At 35.3% G+C, this 22,735-nt stretch overlaps 1 protein-coding gene across 2 annotated transcripts in view; it reads right to left on the bottom strand.

Annotated features, from left to right (window-relative positions):
* The window catches only part of FUT8 (fucosyltransferase 8), a gene marked incomplete at both ends in the record, with an annotated part of 133,929 nt that overhangs the window by 53,223 nt on the left and 57,971 nt on the right, over nucleotides 1–22,735 (bottom strand). For both annotated transcript variants that reach the window (XM_080706769.1, XM_080706770.1), the window contains one exon: nucleotides 334–571. In XM_080706769.1, the coding sequence (XP_080562895.1) occupies nucleotides 334–571 (238 nt within the window). The remainder of the gene's footprint in view (nucleotides 1–333; nucleotides 572–22,735) is intronic.

The raw sequence follows: 22,735 nt of genomic DNA, 5'->3' as shown, positions 1-22,735 counted from the left end.
TAACATCTGAGAAACAGTGTCTACTCTGTATAATGATTATGAAGCTACAATAAAAGTTCAATATGAAAGAATCCTAAAAAGTGAAAGCTGTATCATTTTTGTATTATTATTAAATATAACACTCTGAAGAAAACTCAGTGATTTTGCTAAATCCTGACATAAGTGAACATCAGAAATGGAAAAGATCATAAAATACTTTGAAAATAAAACATTGCTATTTCAGATTTTACTTGGATAATATAATACACAGCATGCAAGAATCCAGAGGAAAAGTTTATGATACATAAAATTTTGATCATGCCAGAGATCTGACACATTGTACAAGTTCCTTACCTGACCAGTGCCCAGTGGAGATGCCAGATTTGTCTGTGCATGTCTCACTTACAGGTCTAAACACAGTCTCCCAACCATCAGTAGCATAGCGCCAATTCTGAGATTCCAGGATGAGTGTTCGCTGAGTACCATATGCAATCATGAAGCAGTAGACCACGTGATGGAGTTGACAGCCATAGCCACAGCCTTTGTTGATGTTACATACCAGCTTCTTGGCTTTGTGGCAGTCCTTAGGATTCTGTTAGAAAGTAAAAGAAACAAAGATGAAGGTAAGTTATACAGAGAAGTTCACTTCTCTTTACAGGTGACAAGTAGCAAAAATCACATAATAGACTGATCCAATATATTTCTTATTAAGCAATGAAATCACCTTTAAATATTATGTCCAATAGAAAGAGTCCAATAAAAAATGCATATGCCTATTTAGGGAGATGGCAGTGAAAAAGAAAAAATACTTTAAAAAATCACTAAAAGACATGAAATTAAACAGTTACATTAAAAAAAATATTATCTCACTTCTCTATCACTCAGAACATGCAAGTGTGATCAACTCTAAACTCAAAGTTGCCAGGTGTGGTGGTGCACACTTGTAATTCCTGTACTTGGGAGGCTAAGATAGGAGGATTGCAGGTTTGTGGCCAGCCTCATCTACTTGGAAGGCCCCCTGCAACTTAGTGAGACCCTGTATCAAAATAAAGAATAAAAATTGGACTGGGGGTGGAGCTCAGCGGTAGAGCGACCTTGGGCTCAATACCCAGTATCTATCTATCTATCTATCTCTCTCTCTCTCTCTCTCTCTCTCTCTCTCTCTCTCTCTCTCTCTCTCACACACACACACACACACACACACACACACACACACACGCAAAAACTAAGATCTTTATGAAAGAGGTAAAAGAGTTCATTTATTCCAGTGGCATTTCAGCATTCCAAGCTTACCTTTTGCAATATAACTCAAATTACCTTAAAGAAAAAACTACAATTTATCATTAATTCCATAGATCTTCAGAGTTCTACATGTTACAAATAAAATCTACCATTTTATTTTGAAGTAAAAGGCACTGAGAAAAAGGGGTATCTAATTTCAACAATTATAAAATATCAGTCATAAAACTTTTTTTAAAAAATCAACCTTGGTAACGGATACCAGCAATTTTCACAACTGAATTTACAACACATTCTATATTGGATGTTTTGAGAACATGTTATGTCAATTTCTTACTGGGAGGCCCACTTTTCTAATTCTACACTTTGTCATAACATAGTTAGCTAATATAAGAATTTTTTTCCATTTTAAAGTCTCATTTCTGCCCTAATTTGTATGAGTTCTACTAAATATCCCTGGGCATTTTAGTCCTCATATGACAATTTGTTCTGACAAGGATTCTTTAGTCTAAGATTTTTTTAAGTATTTTGTCTGCAAAGGAAGAAAAGATGAGTTCCTCTAGATACAGAATCCCTCTTTCCTCCACACACAAACAAGAGGCAAGGTAATCAGTTCTCAATTTATATGAGCCTTGAACAAAGCAGTCTGCAAAACTCAAATTTAAAACTATATTCCAGGAATATCATCTGTTCTGTCAAGTAGAGCCCTACTTATAAAAGCTAAGATAGTGCGACATAAAAATAATTTATAGGAAATGCTGAGAAGGGAAAAAGCAATATAGCCACTTTCAGAAGAGGTAACTTTCATAGTCATATGTGTTACAGCTGTTTATTTTTTTTTAATCAAAGCAGAACTCATGCCATCAAGAACATTAAGAAGAATTAAAGCCCTTATGAATTGGAGACACTCTTGATAAAATGCAGCAAGATTTGGTCAACATTGTTCCCACAGTCAAGTAACAGGGTTGTTGAATCTCTTCACTTGAGACAATAAACTCATGGCAGACTCCTAAGGGAATAATTCCATCCTTGTTGCTATAATCACAAAAGATTTGAGAACAGAAAAGTGTGATATCATGTGGGGATTTAATTTCTATATAATAATTTATATAAGGATCTTGGGAGTAAAGCTTTATTATTGGCTCAGCAACTTATCAAGAAAGCAGATAAACACTGACAATTGTCGCATTTTTTAAGATTTGTAAGAAATAGAGAAATTTATGAGTGAAAAAGAAAATGTCCTTCATGTATTTTCTTCTTCCATTTACCAACATATATGGCTTTTTTTTTTTTTATAAATATAGTCTCACAACCATGTGCTGGCCTTAAACCTTCGGTACTACTAAATATGGGGACTACAGGTGTGTGTCACCATGACTGGATCTTTACATATTTTTCAGTGCACTTTGTTTGTTTGTTTATTTATTTATTTATTTAGTTATTTAGTTAGTTAGTTAGTGGTACTGGGGTTCATGGAAGCCCTTCTATCTCCGGACTACACTCCCAGACCTGGATCTTTACATATTTTTCAGTGCACTTTATTTATTTATTTATTTATTTATTTATTTATTTATTTAGTGGTACTGGGGTTCATGGAAGCCCTTCTATCTCCGGGCTACACTCCCAGACCTGGATCTTTACATATTTTTCAGTGCACTTTATTTATTTATTTATTTATTTATTTATTTATTTATTTAGTGGTACTGGGGTTCATGGAAGCCCTTCTATCTCCGGGCTACACTCCCAGACCTATTATATATTTTTTATTTGGAAACAGGGTCTCTTAAGCCAGCGAGGCTGGCTCTGAACCAGAGCGATCCTCCTGTCTCTGACTTCCAAGCGTGGGGATTACAAGCGTGCGCCACCACGCCCGGCTTCAGTGCACTTTAGAAAGCTTTTTAGATGTACTGAACTATTGCAAATAGTACAGAGTGCTCCCATATAACTCACATCCAGTTTTCCTTATTATTACATCTTGGTTTTATTTTTTGTTAATGTAAAAAACAAATGAGGAAATATTAACTGTTAAAACATCTCATCTTAGTTTGAAAACTATAGATCTTTTATATAAAAGAAGACTCATCTGCATGTAAGAAAAGCACATCAACTGTGTGTTTTAAGAGAAGATTTTAATTAGAACCCCAAATTTTGAGCACAAAAGCTGAGACAGAGGATAAAGGACAATTTATGACAGAGGCTGAATTCATGAGGATTACTGTACCTCAAATCAAGTTGAAGAAAGAATATATTAATTTATTTCTGTTATGTCTTAAGTAGAATAAAGAAGAAAAGATGTACTATGCTTGATCCTTTTTAAAATTTATATTTATACTGACCAATCTCACTTAGCATAATGTTCTCCAGTTCCACCCATTTCGCTGCAAATAACTCACCACTAAGAAAACAAATAACCCAATCAAAAAAGGGCAAGTGAACTAAACAGACACTTCACAAAAGAAGAAATACAAATGGCCAATAAATGTATGAAAAAATGTTCAACATCATAAGTAATCAGAGAGATGCAAATCAAAACAACCCTGAGATTTCACCTAACTCCAATTAGAATGGCAATCATTTAAAACACAAACAACAAATGCTGGCAAGGATGTGGAGAAGTAGAAACTCTAGTACATTGTTGGTGGGATTGCAAATGAGTGCAACCACTTTGGAAAACAATATGGAGGATCCTCAGAACAATGAAATTGAACCTACCATATGATCCAGCAATACCACTTCTGGGTATCTACCCAAAAGAATGAAAACCAAACTACCAAACTAAATCATGTATATCTATGTTCATAGCTGCACAATTCACAATTGCCAAACTATGAAACTAGCCAAGATGTTCATCAACAGATGAACGAATTATAAAACTGTGAGATATGTTTACAATGGAATTTTACTCAAGCAATAAAGAACAAAATTTAAGAAGATTTATGGAAGTCTATAATAAAGAAACAGATCCATATTTGTCAACTTCATATTTCTTACCAAATAGCCTTTTGTTAATTACCATTTATTCTGGTTTTATTCTAGCTGGCTGATGTCTGCAAAAGACTTGAAATTATACACACACACACACACACACACACACACACACACAAACCTATGAACAAGTATATTCAGAAGGGCTTCATTACTAAAAAAAAACTTCACTTTAAAACATGGTTAACACTTAAACAAGGTAGTTATTTCTGATAAAATCTATTTTGCAATTGCTTTAGTGTACTTAATAATTCTCTCCTATATAAATCTCTATCAGTTATGCAAAACTGTAGGTATATTGTTATATATTGTGATTCTTATCAATCATTCCCTTCCTCTTTTTATAGCATTTCCTTCATATAATCTCCCACTTCACAGCTCACACATATTAGATATTATATAAACTCCTGCAGACAAAAGGAAGTGGAAGATGGGAGTAGAAGATGAGGAAACACAGCTAGAAAATGTCTAATGAATCCTATCAAGAACAGTCTCATTCACTTCTCCCTCCTTCTGCCTTGAGTATCATTCACTGACCAATTTCAAGTGAATTATGCCCACTAAAAAAATTCTAGGCATCTAATAAATGAAATGAATGTTGGGAGGTGATGTTCAACAGAATAAGACAACATATACAAAAACAACTATAGTAGCAGATAATTTAAATGTTCTAAATTATGGTAACTAAGGAATTAAGGAATAAAAGAACTACTTTTAGTTGGACTACAAAAGATTATGAAAAATTAAATTTAAGCCAAGCCTTGAAAGATAGAACTTGTGTTTATAAACTAAGTAAATATATTTTTAAAATTATTCAATTGGAGTCCATTCTGCAAAATATAATTATGAAGATTAAAATTAGAATATAAACCTCATAAGCAATGTTTACAATATGAGCTTTTTTTAATATGGGATTTTTTTAAAGCCAGACTCATCAATAGATAAATTCTAGTTCCTTGTAATGATGATGGTTATTTTCCAAGTTTTAGAAATTTGACAAAACTACTTGAGACAATATGCTCTAATGAGTGCTTTGGAAAGAGAGGCATAAGATATGATAATGTTTCAATGAAGGCTCTGCTATGAAATCAATTGTGTGATCTGGCCTCAATTTGCTAATTTAAAATTGAGACAAAGCCAGGCATGGTGGCACATACTTGTAATCCTAGTACTTGGGAGGCTGAGACAGGATGATTGCAGGTTCGTGGCCAGCCTCAGCTACTTAGTAAGGCCCTCTGCAATTTGGTGAGACTCTGTTTCAAAATAAAGAATAAAAAATAGAGCTGGTTTTAAAACTCGAAGGTAGAACACCTCTGGGTTCAATTCCCAGTACTACCAAAAAAAAAAAAAAAAAAAAATTTTGAGACAAAAATTACCTCCTCTTCACAACCTTTTCCTATCCACCCACCCTTCTTTTGTCAGAAATACTATAAAACTAAATGAGATTGTATTGTATATACTTATATCTATTTCATATATCCTTATAATTTAAGAGATATTATTTTACACTGGATAAATGTCCATAGGCACAAAAAATGCCTAAGTAGGTAGTAATCCAGACTTTAGAAATCAGGTTTCTGAATCCATTGTCCAGTGTCCTTATCTATTCCCCTCTGGTGTTTAATACAAGTTGTAGCAAGAAGTACAAGTTCAGAGCACCTATGTGCGCATTTTGTAGGTTAAGGATTAAAAATCAGAGCCCCAGGGGATTCTTCCAGTTCTACTCTAAGAACATTATTTCTATTGGGAGGAGTTAAGCCACTGATAGTTAATTTCCAATAAATAGAGCTCAGTAAAAACAGAGGAATGGGTCAGGGCAAGTAAGCTAACCTTTCCTGTGCTCTATGTATGCTCTTGGCATGAGGCTATAAATATTTTGTAATTTGTTTGTTTAAAAAGATTTGCAGTATCAAGCTTTTGTTGGTAATGTAAAAAGATTGTTATTAGTGTGATGAAAGCATCTCATTATATTGGAAACAATCTGATGTTATTTCTCTAAAATTATTTTCAAAACCAAAGCAGAAAAGGTAAATGAAGCAAACAAGAGAATTGAAGTATTGCACAGTGGTAATTAAAACAAAGACGTGGGGCACAGTTAATAACCATGAAAGAAAAAGTTAAAAAGCATTCTCATTTTTGTGTGTGTGTGTGGTACTGGGGTTCCTGGAAACCCTTCTACCTCCAGGCTACACTCCCAGACCCATTTTATATTTTTACTTGGAAACAGGGTCTCTCAAGCCAGCCAGGCTGGCTTCGAACCTGCGCGATCCTCCTGTCTCTGCCTCCCAAGCGCAGGGATTACAAGCGTGCGCCACCATGCCCAGCAAAAAGCATTCTCATTTTTAAAATCCAAGACTGAGAATTACTGTCTCCTACTATACTAAACATGAATATTTCTCTAGCAAAGTTAAGATGGTATGGAGGTAGTTCTTCCTACTCCTGCAGCAAAGAATAATCTGTTGTAAGTAGGCAACCAAGTGCTTCAGGTACCCCACTTCCCTGTGAAGTCTCTGTGTTCAATGTTCAAACATGGAAAATTAATAGAGAAAAGATGATAAGATACATAGTTTAAATTCTTTAAGTATACATTTATTGATGCATTGTAGTGTCACATCATAATGAAGTCCAGAGTGCCAGGGACATGCAAGTACATGGCACTTGGTGAGTTTTACAAATTGTTTACTGACACATCATTGTAAATGTAAAATAGATACTACATAGCATAAGAGAGAAAAACCTACATTGGAAAGTAAAGCAGCAATTGGCTTTCTTTAAATACATTTTAAAAACTTTTGTTCTTTACCTATACATCTCTATCAAACATTTAAGAAACATTTTTTTGTGTGTGTGTGGTACTGGTGATTGAACCCAGAGACATTCTATCTACAAGTTACACCCTGAGACTGGTTTTATTTCCTATTTGGAAATAGGGTCTCACTAGGTTGCTGAGAGCTTCACTAAATTGCTGAGGCTTGCTTCAAACCTGTGATCCTCTTGTCTCAGCTTCCGAAGTACTGGGATTACAAATATGTACCACCACACTCAGCTTAAAAACTATCTTTAAAAGATGGTAATTCTACAAATCCAATGGGAAACACCAAATAAATGAGGAACATTTATTGGGCTGAGGATATTTGAGATAGTATTCCAGGCAATTTCCAAAAAACCTCCAAATAAGATTTAAGAGACCTACATATACCAGGAAAATCTTGGTAATATTTTCTGCAACCATAAGGGCCACAATGAAAAGACAGAGAATGAATGAATGAGGCACATCCAGTCTAATAATCTCATTCAAGAATATAACGTAGCTGTGTGTGGTGGTGTAGGCCTATAATCACAGTACCAGAAGATCACAGGCGTAAGGCCCTTAGAAATTCAGTGAGCCCATTACCAAAACAGATAGACTAACAAATAAGAATATAATATAAACAAAACTCCCTCCAAGGACAGATAAGAACAGTTAGCTTAGAAGAGGGGTAATTTTCTGCCAATCTCACATAAAATGCATAGAAAGTGTATCTCTTCAAGCTCCTCAACTTTTCTCCATAAATTCACAGTCTAATTCTTACACCTCAGAATCAAAATACGTAGTGTTATTGTCAGCTTTTCCCATCACTGTGACTAAAATACTTGACACAAATCTTATTTGGCTCACTGTTTCACAAGTGTAGCCCATAGTCAGCCACCGTAAAGGCAGCATGCGGGGCACAAGGCGAGGAAAAGTTCCTCTCCGTCATCATGGCCCAAAACACAAAAAGTTGGTGGGTGACTCCTCTGGCCATGTCCTACCTCTGAACCTTGCTGCATTGGGGGCCAGGCTTTCAACTCATGAGCATTTCTGGGTACACTCTAAACCCAAACCGTAACAAATAGTAAGGTTAAAAATAGAATTAAATGAAAAGTAAGAATGAATCCAATATTATGGGAAATATACACAATGAATTCTACTCAGCAATATAGAGTAAATTATGTCATTTGAAAGAAACTGAAAAGATCTGGAGAACATTATATTAAGTGAGATTGGACAGTTACAGAAAGTGAAGGGTCATATGTTTTTTCTAATATGCACAAGCTAGGTAGTAATTAGGATACCAGAAGAACTCTAGATAATGGAGGAGAAACCTCAGTGGAGCCAGGAAGGTGGTGCAAGGGAAGAGGAGGGGAAAGACTGAGGCTCATCAATGGAAATACTATCATCAACTACGTTTACATTTGTGAGTACCCCAATGTCAATCTCAGTACTCTGTATTGGGAAGAGGATATATGGGGGGAGGACACCAAGTGCTGTGTACACATTAAAAAAGAAATTAATACTGAGTTTCAGCTATTTTACTTAATATGTCTCATTATGTAGGGATGATGCGACAGATATGGCAGTTACTCTTTTATAAGGTCGTAGTAGTGGAAAGAGAGAAAGAAAAGGATAGAGAAGAAAAACAGAGAGGCAAAGGCAAGCCCATGAACAGTCCACAGTTGGTATCTCATTTAGGATAAAAGATGAAATAGTTGTAAAAGGGAAACTAGATGATATTTTCTTCCTGTGCAAAGTTACTGCAGTTTTTCTTGGTTTTGAATAAAAGTCAATATTATACTATTTCGCTTGCTTTTTCTGCAAAGTACTATTCTTCTTGGTATTATTGTTCTGATAGCACTTGTCAACTCATTGGTCTTAAAATGAAACCACCAATAATAATTAAACTAGATGTCAAATCTGACTACCTCTTTTCCAGAATAGAAGTTTTATTTCATTCCTCCATGCAGCTAGGCATATAATAAGAATCCAATCTTGGAATCTTGTTACTAGTTTTTAGTAGGGGGGAAAATAAAGTCCATCATATATATAATATATATATATATATGTATATATTATATGTATGTGTGTATATATATTCACATTTCTTTATTCACTTATCATTTGGACTTTTAGGTTATTTTGCTTTCTTGACTACTGCAAATAGTGTGGCAATGAACATGGAAGTGAAGATGTCTCTTCAACATACTGATTTCATTTCTTTAGAGGCATACTTATGATTGTTGAATTATAATGCAGCTCTATTTTTAGTTCTTTGAGAAACCCCCATACTGTTTTCGATTATAGGTGTACTAATTTACATCCCCACCAAATGTGTACAAGGGTCCCCTTTTTCTCTACATCCTTACCAACAATTACTTTTAGTCTTTTTATATTAGCCATTCTTAGTGGGGTGAGGTCATTATGGTTTTGATTCAATTTCTTGGTGATGAGTGATGATTAGATACATTTTTTATGTACCCGTTTGTCTTTTGAGAAATGTCTATTTAGATCTATTGCCCATTTTAAAATAGTCTTCAAAGCCAGTGCTTAAGAGACCCTGTTTCCAAATATAAAAGTGTAAAATAGGTCTGGGAGTATAGCCCGGAGGTAAAAGGGCTTCTAGGAACCAAGTACCACCAAAAAAAAAAAAAAAAAAAGGAACTCCTTATATATTCTAGATATCACCCTTTATCAGATATAAACACTGCAAATATTCTTTTTCCTAGTATATAGATTATATCTGCACTTTGTCGAGTATTTCCTTTCCTATACAGAAGCTTTTTGGACTTATGTAAACCAAGTTGTCTATTTTTGCTTTTGTTTCCTGTGCTTTTGAGTCTTGCTCAAAAAATCCCTGCCCATGCTATTGTCCTGAAGAATTTCTCCTATTTTCTTTCAGTAGCTTCACGTCTTACAGTTATGTCTTTCATCTATGTTGAATTAATTTTTCTAACTGGTAAGAGATAGGGGTCTAGCTTTAGTCTTCTGCATGTGAATTTCTAATATTCCCAGTAAACAGATAAGTGAGTTTACTTCTAGGCTCTTTATTGTTTCATTGGTTTATATGCCTATTTTTATGTCAATACCATGCTGTTTTGATTACTGCATCTTTGAAGTATGTTTTGAAGGCAGATAGTTTAATGTCTCCTGCTTTGTTTAGCTTGCTCAAAATGACTCTGGCCATTTGAGTTTTTTTGTGGTTTTATGTAAATTTTAGAACTGTGCTTATGATTATGGAGTTTTCATTTGGACAAATGAAATGTTTTAGAACTAGATGTAGTATTTGCACAATCTTGTCAATGCACGTTAATACTACTGACTTGTTCACACTAAGATGTTAATTTTACATGTAAATTTCGCCTCAGTAAAAAAAAAAAAATCAAGTTTGCATTCCTGTGTTAGTATACTTTGGACACTACTGTTTCACTGACAATATGTCTAATCTTCTCCCATGTTAAACTATCTTGATTACTGTAGCTATAATAGTAAGTCCTGAAACTAAAAGTATTCTTTCAACTTCTTTATCAAAATTGTTTTAACTATTTTAGTTTTTTGCCTTTCCATATGATTTGTAGAATGTGTGTACATGTGTGTGTGTGTGCACGCACACACACACAAAGAAAAGACTTGCTATCATTTTTATAGGAACTATATTTAACTTATTGATCAATTTGAGAACTGACTTCTTTTCTTCTTTTTTTTTTTTTTTGCTTTTTTATGGTGCATTGTAGTCATACCATTTAATTGGGAGCAAGATAGTAGAGGCATACATGCACACATCACTGATTTAGCCTTCCTCAATTCCTACCTCATTCCCTCCCCCTTCCCTCCTCATGTTTGGTTTAGTGATTGACTTTGTTATGTTTGTGAATGTACATAATGCACATTAAGGAATTTACCTTTCCCCCCTCCCATTCTCCTAAGTTATGTTGCCTTATTTGCTCATCAATGGTTTTCTCCTTCCTCATCTAAAATTACTCCTATGACTCGTTTTCTCCCTAGCTTCCACATATTAGGGAGAACATTCAATTTTTTACTTTATGTGACTATTGTCACTTAGCAAAATGTTCTCCAGTTCCATCCATTTCCCCACAAATAACGTAATTTTGTTCTTCATCAGAGTAAAATTCCATTGTGTACATATCCCATAGTTTTGTAATCCATTCATCTGCTGATGGACACATCTGGGCTGATTCCATAGTTTGGCAATTGTGAATTGTGTGGCTATGAACACAGATACACATGCATTACTTTGGTAGTTTGGCTTCCATTCTTTTGGGTAGATACCCAGAGGTGGTATTGCTGGATCATATGTAAGTTCATTCCCATTCTTCTGAAGATTCTCCATACTGTTTTCCAAAGTGGTTGAACTAATTTGCAATCCCATCAATAATATACTAGAGTTTCCATTTCTCCACATCCTTGCCAACATTAGCTGTTGTTTGTGTTTTGAAAGATTGCCATTCTAACTGAAGTTAGGTGAAATCTCAAGGTAGTTTTGATTTGCATCTCTCTGCCAATGATATTGAGCATTTTTTCATACATTTATTGGACACTGAACTTTTCCTTTTAGTTTACTTGCCCATTTTTTGATTGGGTTGTTTTGATTGGCTAGTTTCTTGAGTTCTCTGTATATTCTAAGTATTATTCTTCCATCGAAGGAATAGTTGGCAAAAAATTTCTCCCATTCTGTTGGCTCTCGAGGTTCGTGATAGTTTCCTTTGCTGTACAGAAACTCTTCAGTTTACTGCAATCTGGCAAATTGACCGTGTGTGTGTGTGGGGGGGGGGGGGTACCGGGGATGGAGCCCAGGTATATTCTACCTGCGAGCTACAGCCCCGGCTCTCTTTTTTACTATTTATTTTGAAACAAGGTCTCGCTGAGTTGCAAAGGGCCTAAGTAGCTGAGGCTGGCCAGGAACCACAATCTCCTATCCCAAATCCTGGGGTTACAAGCATGCACCACTATGTCTGGCTTGACCCTCCTTTTAATTTCTTGTGCTTTTGGGGTCTTGCTGAGAAAGTTTTTACCTGTGCCTATGTGTTGAGGTGTTGCATATGCCCTCTTCAAGGAGCTGCAAAGTTTCTGGTCTGATTTCCAAGTTTGATCCATCTTGAATCGACTTTTGTGCAAAGGTGAGAAAGTGGAGTTAATTTCCATTTTTCTGCATATGGTTAACCAGCTTTTCTAATATTATTTGTTGAAGAGGCTATCTTTTTGCCAGTCTTTTGTTTTTGGCCCTATTATAAAAAATCAATTAGTGGTAAGTCTTCAAATCTATGAATGCAGTATGGCTTTTCTCCAGTTATTCATTCAGGGTTTTGTTCTTTATTTCTTTCATCAGCATTTTGTAATTTTTACCCAAAACTTGCATTCTTTAAAGCATCTGTAGCCGGGCGTGGTGGCGCACGCTTGTAATCCCCGCGCTTGGGAGGCAGAGACAGGAGGATCGTGCAGGTTCGAAGCCAGTCGCACGCGCTGGCTTAGGAGACCCTGTTTCCAAATATAAAAAAAAAATGTAAAAAGAGGTCTGGGAGTGTAGCCTGGAGGTAGAAGGGCTTCCAGGAACCACCAAAAAAAAAAAAAAAAAAAAAAAAAAAAAGCATCTGTAAATGGCACTTTTTTTTTGTGGTACTGGGGTTCCTGGAAGTCCTTCTACCTCGGGGTGACACTCCCAGACCTATTTTATACTTTTTATTTGGAAACAGGGTCTCAAGCAAGCGCGGCTGGCTTCAAACCTGCGTGATCCTCCTGTCTCCGCCTCCCGAGCACTGGGATTACAAGCGTGCACCACCACGCCCAGCTAAATGGCACTTTTTGTTGTTGTTTTGTTTTTGTACTGAGAATTGAACCCAGAAGCATTCTACCTTTGAGCTAGACCCCATCTTATTTAATTTGAAATAGGATCTTACTAGGTTGTTGAGAGTCTCATTAAGTTGCTGAGATTGGCCTCGAACTTGCAATCCATCTATTTCAGCCTCCCAAGTAAAAGGATTATAGAAATGCATCACTAAACTCAGCCAATGACACTGGTTAAAATTTTTTTTCTTTTTGCGGTACTGGGGATGGAACCCAGAGGCATTCTATCTTCCAGCTACACTCCCAGCCCTATTTTTATTCTTAATTTGAAACAGGGTCTCACTGAGTTGCAGAGAGCCTTACTAAGTAGCTGAGGCTGTCCATGAACCACCATCCTCGGGTCTCAACCTCTTGAATGCTGGGATTACAAGCATGTGCCACCACACCGGGCTTGTTTTAAATTCTTGTGTTCCAATTATGTATTGCTAGGATGTAAAAATATGATTTTTGCATGTTGACCATGTCTTCTGCAACTTTGCTAAATTTACTTAATTATGTGAGTCTTTATTATGTTGGTTTTTTTGGTAATTCATTTGGGGGCTTCCTACCAAACAGTTTTCCTTCTTTTTAGTATGAATGTCATCTATTTGTCATGTTTTCAAATGCTTTTTCTTCATTGATCATATGTTCATGTGGTTCTTTTTAAAACTGTTAAATGGTAGATACATTAACTGATTGTTAATGTTAATAAATAACCAGCCTTGGATTCCTAAAATAGATCCTACTTGCTCCTTCCTCCCTCTATATCAATTTTCTCAGATTCTCCTGAGTTTTGTGTCAAGAGTTCATGAGGGAAATGAGTCTACAGATTTTTTTTTAAAATCATACTGTCTTTGTCCAGTTTGGGTATCAGGAAACTGCTAGTTCATAAATGATTTTAAAAGCATCCCTTTCCATTATTTGGAAGCGCTTACATAGAACTGGTGTTACTTATTCTCTTTTTAAATGTAAGATACACAGATTTCTATTGTTGTATACACAATCAGCACAAACCTCAGAGTTTAAAGTAGCATACATCATAATATATTATTATATATTAATTATCTTAGTTTCCGAGGGTCATAAGTCTGAACACAGCTTAGATAGGCCCTCTACTTAGGATTACAAGGCTACAATCATAGTTTTGGCTAGGCTGCATTTGCATCTAGAGCTGGAGAAGAATCACTTGTACACTCATTCATGTTGTTTGCAGAATTCATTTCCTTGCAGTTATTTGACTGAGGCCCTGGCCTCCAGCTCATTATTCACTGGAGGTCTCCTTCAGCAGCTTGTCAATAGTACTGCTTTACTTTGTAGTTAAAAAACATTAATGTTACACTGGGCGTGGTGGCGCATACTTGTAATCCTCGCGCTTGGGAGTGGGAGACAGGAGGATCGTGCAGGTTCGAAGATGGCCTAGCTGGCTTAAGAGACCCTGTTTCCAAATAAAAATATAAAAAATAGGTATCTGGGAGTGTAGCCCGGAGGAAGAAGGGTTTCCAGAAACCCCAGTACCACCAAAAAAAACCACAAAACATTAATGTTGAGCCAATATACCTAAAGTGAAGCCTCCACATTGTTAATAGTATAAAGTTTATTCTAAACCTATTTTGCTTTATGTTTGCCTTTAATACAATTTACTTTTTTTCTTGTGGGTTTGGGTATGGAACCCAGGGGCATTTGACCTCTGAGCTACACCCCCTGCCGTATTTTTTATTCTTTATTTTGAAACAGGGTCTCACTAAGTTGCAGAGGACCTCACTAAGTAGCTGAGGCTGTCCACGAACTGCTATCCTCCAGTCTCAGCCACCCGAATGCTGGGATTACAAGTGTGGGCCACCACACCCAGCTCTATAATTTACTTTTATTTTTCTACTATTTCTTTTTTATATGCCTTTATTGGTGCATTACAGTCTCACACTATAATGTAAATCTTGTTGACAGTGACATATATGAACACTACTCTTGGTGCTCCCCCCTAGACTGCCTCCCCATATGTCCCCTTCCCACAGAGTACTGAGATTGACATTAGTATTTTCACATATGTACACACAGCCAATGGTAGTAATTCTTTCAATGAACCTCACTCTTCTCCCCTGCCCCCTTCCCTTAGAACGAACCTCCTTGGCTCCACTGAGGTTTCTTCTCCATTACCTGGAGTCATTCCGATATCCCCATTACTCCCTAGGTTCTGCATGTTAGAGAACACATGTTCACCCTTGTGACAAAAAATCCTGTGTACAGTGAATGCTCTGTGTTTTGTCACACTTTCTGTGACTTTCTAATCCCACTTAACATAATGTCCTCTAGGCTCTTCTATCTTCTTGCAAATAACATAATTTTGTTCTTCTGTATTGCTCAGTAGAATTCTGCTGTGTGGATATCCCATAATTTTGTAATATATTCATTTGTTGTTGAACACCAAGATTGGTCCCATAATATGTCTATTGTGAACTGTGCTGCTATGAACATGGGTATACATATATTACTGTAGTTCTCTGGTTTCAACCCTTTGGAAAGATACCCAGGAATGGTATAGGTGGATCATATGGTGGATCCACTCCCAGCTTTCTGAGGAATCTCCAGACTGATCTCCATAGTGGCTGAACTAATTTGCAATCGTAAAAGAGTTCCAACTTCCCCATATCCTTACTAACATTTATTATTTTTTCATTTTTTAATGATTGCCATTCTGATTGGGGTTAGATAGAATCTCCTTGTAGTTTTGATTTACATCTTCCTGATTGCTACAGATGTTGAACATTTTTTCATTACTGGTCATTTGTATTTCTTCTTTTGTGAAGTCTCTACTCAATTCAGTTGTCCATTTCTTGATTGGGTTAAATAACTGAATACATAAATTAACCTAAAAAATTAGGAGTTTTTCTACATGCCAACCATGAATCCATGGAGAAGAAAATACAGAAGACAATTTTATTCACAATAACCTCAAAATGAATAAAATACCTAGGAGTAAATATAACCAAGGAGATAAAAGACCTCTGCAATCAAATTATAAAACACCAAAGAAACCGAAAAAGATCTTAGAATATTATCAAAATAGCCATTCTACCAAGTGATCCATGGAGTTACTGCAATCCCTATCAAAATACCGATGTCATTCTTCACCCAACTAGAAAAATCATTCATAAATTTCATATGGAAACACAAAAAACCCAGAATAGCCAAAGCAATTCTCAGCAATAAGAATCACGAAGGAGGCATCATAATTCCTGACTTCAAGTTACACTATGGAGCTATAGTAATAAAAACAGCATGGTATGGGCACAAAAACAGACACATAGACCAATGGAACAGAATAGAAGATACAGAAACAAATCCGCACAATCATAGCCAATTGATTTTCAATAAAGGTGTCAGATACATATATTAAAGAAAAGACAACCTTTTCAACAAGTAGGGTTGGGAAAACTGGTTACCTAGTTGTAGAAAAATGAAACTAAATCCTTACCTCTCACCTTGTACAGGATTTAACTTGAGATGTATCAAGGCCTCAAAGTTAGACCCGAAGCTTTAAAGTTACTAGAGGAGGGCACAGGTCCAACACTCCAACAACATACAGGCACAGGTAGAAACTCCCTCAACAAGACCCTCAAAGTTCAGAAAATTAAAACAAGAATTAATAAATGAGATGGTATTAAATTAAAAAGTTTCTGCTCATCAAAGGAAGCAATCAAGAGTCTAAAGAGAGAGCCAGAACCAGGCATGGTGGTGCACTCTTGTAATCTCAGTACTTGGGAGGCTAAGACAAGAGAATTACAGGTTGGCAGCCAGCCTAAGCTACTTAGTGACACCCTTCACAACTTAGTTGAGGCACTGTTTCAAAATAATAAAAATTAGGGTGGGGATGTAGCTTGAAGACAGAATGCCCTTAGGTTCTATCCCTGTTATCACAATTTTTAAAAAAATAAATAAAATAAAAAGAAAGCCTATAGAATGGAAGATCGTTTCCAGTTATCCCTTTGATAGAGGACTAATATTTAGAATATACAATGAACTTAAAAGACTTTATACTAAAAGAAACCCCGATCAAATGCAGATTTAAAAAATATCTCTTTCTTTAATCCCCTTTTCTTTATAATAATTCCTTCACTCTCTAGTTGGAAGGGAAGGAGGACTGCCTCATTATTTCAGAATGAGAACTGCAGAAAGGGTTTTGTCTAGTCTTCCTGGCTGTAATGTCCATGGGCCACCACTGTTATTACAGCTCTGTACACAGTCTTTATAGCTGCAGTGCCCGGGGGAGGGGAGAACACATGCCCTCAATACTGTAAGGGAGGTGTAATAGACAGGGTTACATGCTCAATCTCCACAGGTGTAGTAATTAGGGATGGCAGGGAGGCAACTGTTTAAAATGATGTTTGCCTACAATAGGGCAAACATAATTAGACTGCTCCTCCATTTATTCATGTTTCTAGTTGCAGGCCTCTCCAACACCCTTGAAAAAATATACAGGAAGCAAAACACATATGCAAATAAGCAAACATACAAAACACAGAACATTCACTGTACACAGGATTTTTTCTTGTTATAGCAGAAAGAATAAGATATAATGGATTCATTACATTTTATCCAGAAACTGAATTCTAAAATTTTATTTTAATCCCAAAATATTCTCAAATATTTAATACATTTAAGTCATAATACTACTCAATTAATTTACCAATAAATTAATGACTTTGTATTTCCAGTGGCATTTGCTGATATAAGTTCCTTCTTAGAAAGTTAGTAAGCCAATAGTTTTTCTACATGAACTCTAGGAGTGAACACTTAAAAAGATGACTCAAAACCTCTCTGGGATGTAGACTCTGAATACAGGATAGACTCTTTGATATGCTTCATATATGTGGAATAAATGATGGTGTGTGAGCATGCAAAATGTCAGATGTTTATAGGCAATGTATTTTGTTTAACAATTAACAGTGCTTATCCCAATGAAGAAAAAGAGGAAGAAAAGGTGCAATAGTTATGGTAAAGACATGGAATAGTTGAGAGGAAATGGTAACAATTGATGGTAAAAAATAATGATATGTCTTTTATCTATTCAGATATAGTCAGAGACTCCCTCCTCCATATTGAAAGCTCTATATACTTCCATTTCTATATGCATTTTAAACATTTTTTTGTAAGCAAAAATTATGTTAGCCCAAAAGATAACATAAGTTTGCTGTTGAGCATAGCAGGAGAATATTAGAAAATAAAAGAACATTGTTACTCTTATTCCCTTCCCACTTCTGTAAAAAAAAAAAGTCAAAATTAATTGAAATGAAAACAGATTTCATTAACAAAGATACTTCAAACCTCCTCTTGTAGAACCTGATATGATTCAGAATAAATCAGGATGTGATTTCAATATCTTGGCATATATCACTATGCATTTGAAAGCTTTAGCATCACTAACATTATTCTTTATCTTAAAATCACTTTGTTCTTAATAATGACCTCAAGTGAACAAATGATTCCCAGTATAAGACAAAGCAGGAAGTATATTCCTGAGTCCTATATATTCTTCACATCTAGTCCCACTGATTAAAGCGGTAAAAATTCTCAGCCTCATAAATGAAAAAAAATAATTATTTGGGGTGGGAACCTCAACAGAGGGCAAAAAAGGGTACTTTTCCACAAAGTTGACACCTCAAATACTGATAAGAATTAGCATATAGCTAAAAGAACAAATATTATACAGGGAGGAAATAAAGAAAAGAATTATTTCCATCACTCTCTAGGCCAGGATCAGCAAAAATATACTTTTTTCTATAAAGAACCAGAAGACAAATATCTTTGGCTTTGTAGGTCATATATTCTCTGTTGAAATTATCTTTGTCACAATTTCCTCAAAGTAGTCATAGAAAACACATCAACAAATGGCATAGCTAGGTTCTAATAAAACTTTATTTATAAATATGTGCCCTGAATTTGGCTTAAGGTCAGTACTTTGCTGATCTCTGGTCTAGGTCAATAATACCCATAAAAATAGGTTAGCATGTATAAAGTCTTAGCTTTGATCTCCAGGTCTTCAAATAGTTAAAAATTAAAAAAATTAAGAAATAACAAAAACCCAGGTTGAGAAATAGAAAAGGCAAACTTAAACAAGGTGGGAGAAAATTTAGAGTCCTAAAAGAAGGCACCTATGTCTTGGTCTGTTTTGTTATTTTCTTCAGTATAATTTCTGAGAATCCTTATAAACCTTTTTTATTCTTAATGGTCCTGAAGCAGGGTAGTTCTCTATATGAGCTACAAACTCAGCCCTTTTTTTACTATTTTATCTTTTATTTTGAAGCAGGGTCTCATTAAGTTACCATATTAGCCTCAAAACTGTGATTCTGTCTTAACCTCCCAAGTACTGAGATTATAGGCATGCACTATCAGGGTTGGCCAAGACACCTTAACCTTTAATTAGCCCCAGAGATTTAATTTTCAGTAAACCTAAGGATGTTTTCCAATGCTTACATTACTTTCTACTTATACTACAGGTTGAGCATCCCTAATCCAAAAATCTAAAATCCAAAGTACTTCAAAATAAAAAAAATTTTAGCACCAACATACAAGTTAAAATGTTCACACATGACTCCAAATGATGGATTGCAATAAAAATGAATGTACACTAAATATGTCATGTAAAATTTCCTTCAGGCTATGTGTATATGAAGCTTAAATGAATCTCCAATTCAGACTTGGGTCCCATCCTCATCAAATCTTACTATGCATATGCAGATATTATAGAATCTGAAGATATCTTGAATCCAAAACACTTGTGGACCGAAGCATTAAGGACAGTGATACTTATAACCCATATTAACACTGTCCTAACATCTGAGTGTCTAAGATCTTGACTTATCTAATGACATTTACCTAGTTTATATATTTTGAATCTTTCAGAATATCTCTATGAATGAAACAAAGTTTAAAACTGGATAGAAGCAACTGATATTCGAATACTTCTTACCAGATGCAAAGATGACCATAGATAAAAGCAGAGGTCAGGATATGTTTAAAATTTTGTACTGTGAAATATCCAGCTTTCTACCAAGATCTCTGATTATCTGAGTTTTAATCCACTTAGCATGTAATTCTGTATTCTGCCAAAATTATAAATTCTACTTTTCATAATCCAGAGATAGAAAACCACCTCTCATGCTATGATTAAAGATAGATAAATATTTTATAAAACACAATTTCCATAACATTTCCTATTTCCCAATTCCTTTTCCCTCCAAGTTTATTGATTCCTGGGGGGGAAAAAAATACCTTCACATTCTTTACTGATTTCTCCAAGTATTTATATTTCCAAATTTAAAAACTGTGGGGCATGGTGGTACACACTTGTAATCCCAGCACTTGGGAGATTGAGACAGGAGGATTGGATTTGTGACCAGTCTCAACAATTTATTAAGGCCCTCAGCATTTAGACTGTCTCAAAAAAAAAAAAAAAGATAAAAAGGGCTAAGGTTTATTTCAGATATCGAATGCCCCTAGGTTCAACCCCCAAAGCCACAAAAATAAAATAAAATAAAATCAGAGGAAAGGTTTATTTTGGGTCACAGCTTTAGAGTACCTAGTCTAAGATCAATTGGTCCCATTTGTTTGGACCTATGGTGAAGGTAGCATAATGGCAGTGAGAAGGAGGACATGGCAGAGCAAACTGCTCACACCTCACAAGCCAAGAAACACAGGGAGAATAAAAACCCAGGGTCTTCTCTAAGGGCATGCCCTCAATAACCTAAGGTCTTCCATAAGGCCACACCTTATAAAGGTCCACAGTTCCTCCCAAAAGCCCCATCATTGGGGCCAAGCCTTTAACATATGAACCTTTAGAGAACACACTCTACATTCAAACTACAGCAGTCTATTAACTAGTTGCATAAAATATCTAATCACATTTTATTGTCTCTGCAACAAAGTCCCATGATATCAGTGATAGGCAGATATAGAAGAGGCTTTGACTTCAGTTGGTTACAAACAGCCCTGAAGTTCATAACTTCATCAAAGCATCTGGGAAACAAAAGCACAAACAAAAGCAAAAACCCTGGTTCCTCAAGTGTCTTTTAATGGTGAATAAACAGACTTGGAATTAAGACTTTTCTTCTCTCCTCTGCCATCAACTATGCCTCAATTGTGCTTCTGCATGCTGAATATGACACCCACATCCTGGGGGTAACTTTGCATAATATGACTGAATATAATTCAACTTTCTTTAGAGGGGAATTAGTGTAAACCTTAAATAGGATATGGGCTATGCAAAGTCACATATACCATTCCTGATATTTATCATAATAGGTATTTAGGTTTAGATAGGTCAAATTTGCAATGACACACATGAAAATACTCAAATATCCCAACACATGTTACAGGGCTATCACAATACCATAATCAGTGTTGTAATAATAAGATAGCTGTTACTTTCTACTTGGAATTCCTTGCCATCTCATTTTGCCAGTGTTTGTAGCAAAGTAGCCATCTGCATTTCTAAGATCTTATAATAAAGAAATTAAGCTGAGCATTCATTTAATTTGGATTTAGAAGAATAGATTTATATGGCTCATAAATGCATTTATGCACAGCTATTTTTGTGATAGAAATATGTACAGGGCCAGGCACTGTGCAGTGATATGACTATATCCTATAAATGCCTAACACTGGAAGTACAAAGTAATAAAGGAAGTGGAGGAGTCAGTTCTCAATGATGTATGATCAAAACATAAAAATGTAGTATATATTATTTAAAATTTCTCATAATAATTATGTATCATACTTTTTTCTGTCTTGATGAGAATTTCATGAAATTACCTCAAATTCTTGTTTCTAGAGCACAAGTCTATAGGAGTATTACAAATACAAAATATGGCTGCCTATTAAGTTGCAAATTTTATATATCATGAATACTACAAATGAAAAAATCTTTTTTGATGAACCGTATCAGAGAAAAAACTAATCTTCACATTTTCTATACAGAAATTTTATAAGTTCACTGTCAATTCTCTTTATAGAAAATACTATAAATCATTATCATGTAATCAGGTAAGAAATGTGAGGGGGAAAAAGATTATAAAGAGTGATAACAACTTTTATTTTTCTGGAGTTTTGTGTATTTGTCAGCTTAATAAACTTAATTTTTTTTAAGATTTCTTTTTCACTAAAAATATTAATTCTAATAGTTCACAGATTCTTTATTTGTGGAATCATCTATTTGATAAAATTTATTTGTAATACTCAAATCAATAGTTGGTAGTGCTCTCATAGTCACTAGTGGACATGTGTTGTACAGTGAAAAATTTGAGTCATCTAATGCACTGTTTAAGCTGAGGCCAAAAAAGGTTCTTTTGCCTTGTTTCAACTGTCTTACTATAACAAGTGACCCTTTGCAGTCTATCTAAATACTTTTTTTTCACATTTTTAAGATTTGGGGGGCAGATTCACCACTTAAGAGGGCCTCCAAGTATAGTACAAGTGTTCTCTAGTTTCCTAAGCACAAAAAACATTGTGATGTACCTTAGGGAGAAAATAAGTATGGCATTTAAGCATTGTTCAATCACAAATAATGGTCACTGGCTGTGAGTTGACTATTAATCAGCAATACACATTAGCTGGGGGTGGTGGCACATGCTTGTAAGCCCAGTACTTGGGAGGCTGAGACAGGAGGACTGCAGCCTCAGCAACTTAGTGAGACCCTTTTTCAAAAAAAAAAAAAAAGACTGGGGATGTAATTCAGAGGTAGAATGTCCTTGGTTCAATCCTTAATGCCCCAAATAGTAGTATAGTAATAATAATGATAAAAAGGTTTTTTATAAACAAAAATACACATAAAACTAGGTTGTTTATTGGTCAATTGACAAAAATTTTTAACCAGAAGATCAGAGGAATGTAACTATGCTATCT

Source organism: Muscardinus avellanarius, assembly GCF_963383645.1.
Source record: "Muscardinus avellanarius genome assembly, chromosome: 12".
In the NCBI taxonomy this organism is placed as follows: Eukaryota; Metazoa; Chordata; class Mammalia; order Rodentia; family Gliridae; genus Muscardinus; species Muscardinus avellanarius.
This window is presented reverse-complemented; position numbering and strand designations above follow the sequence as displayed.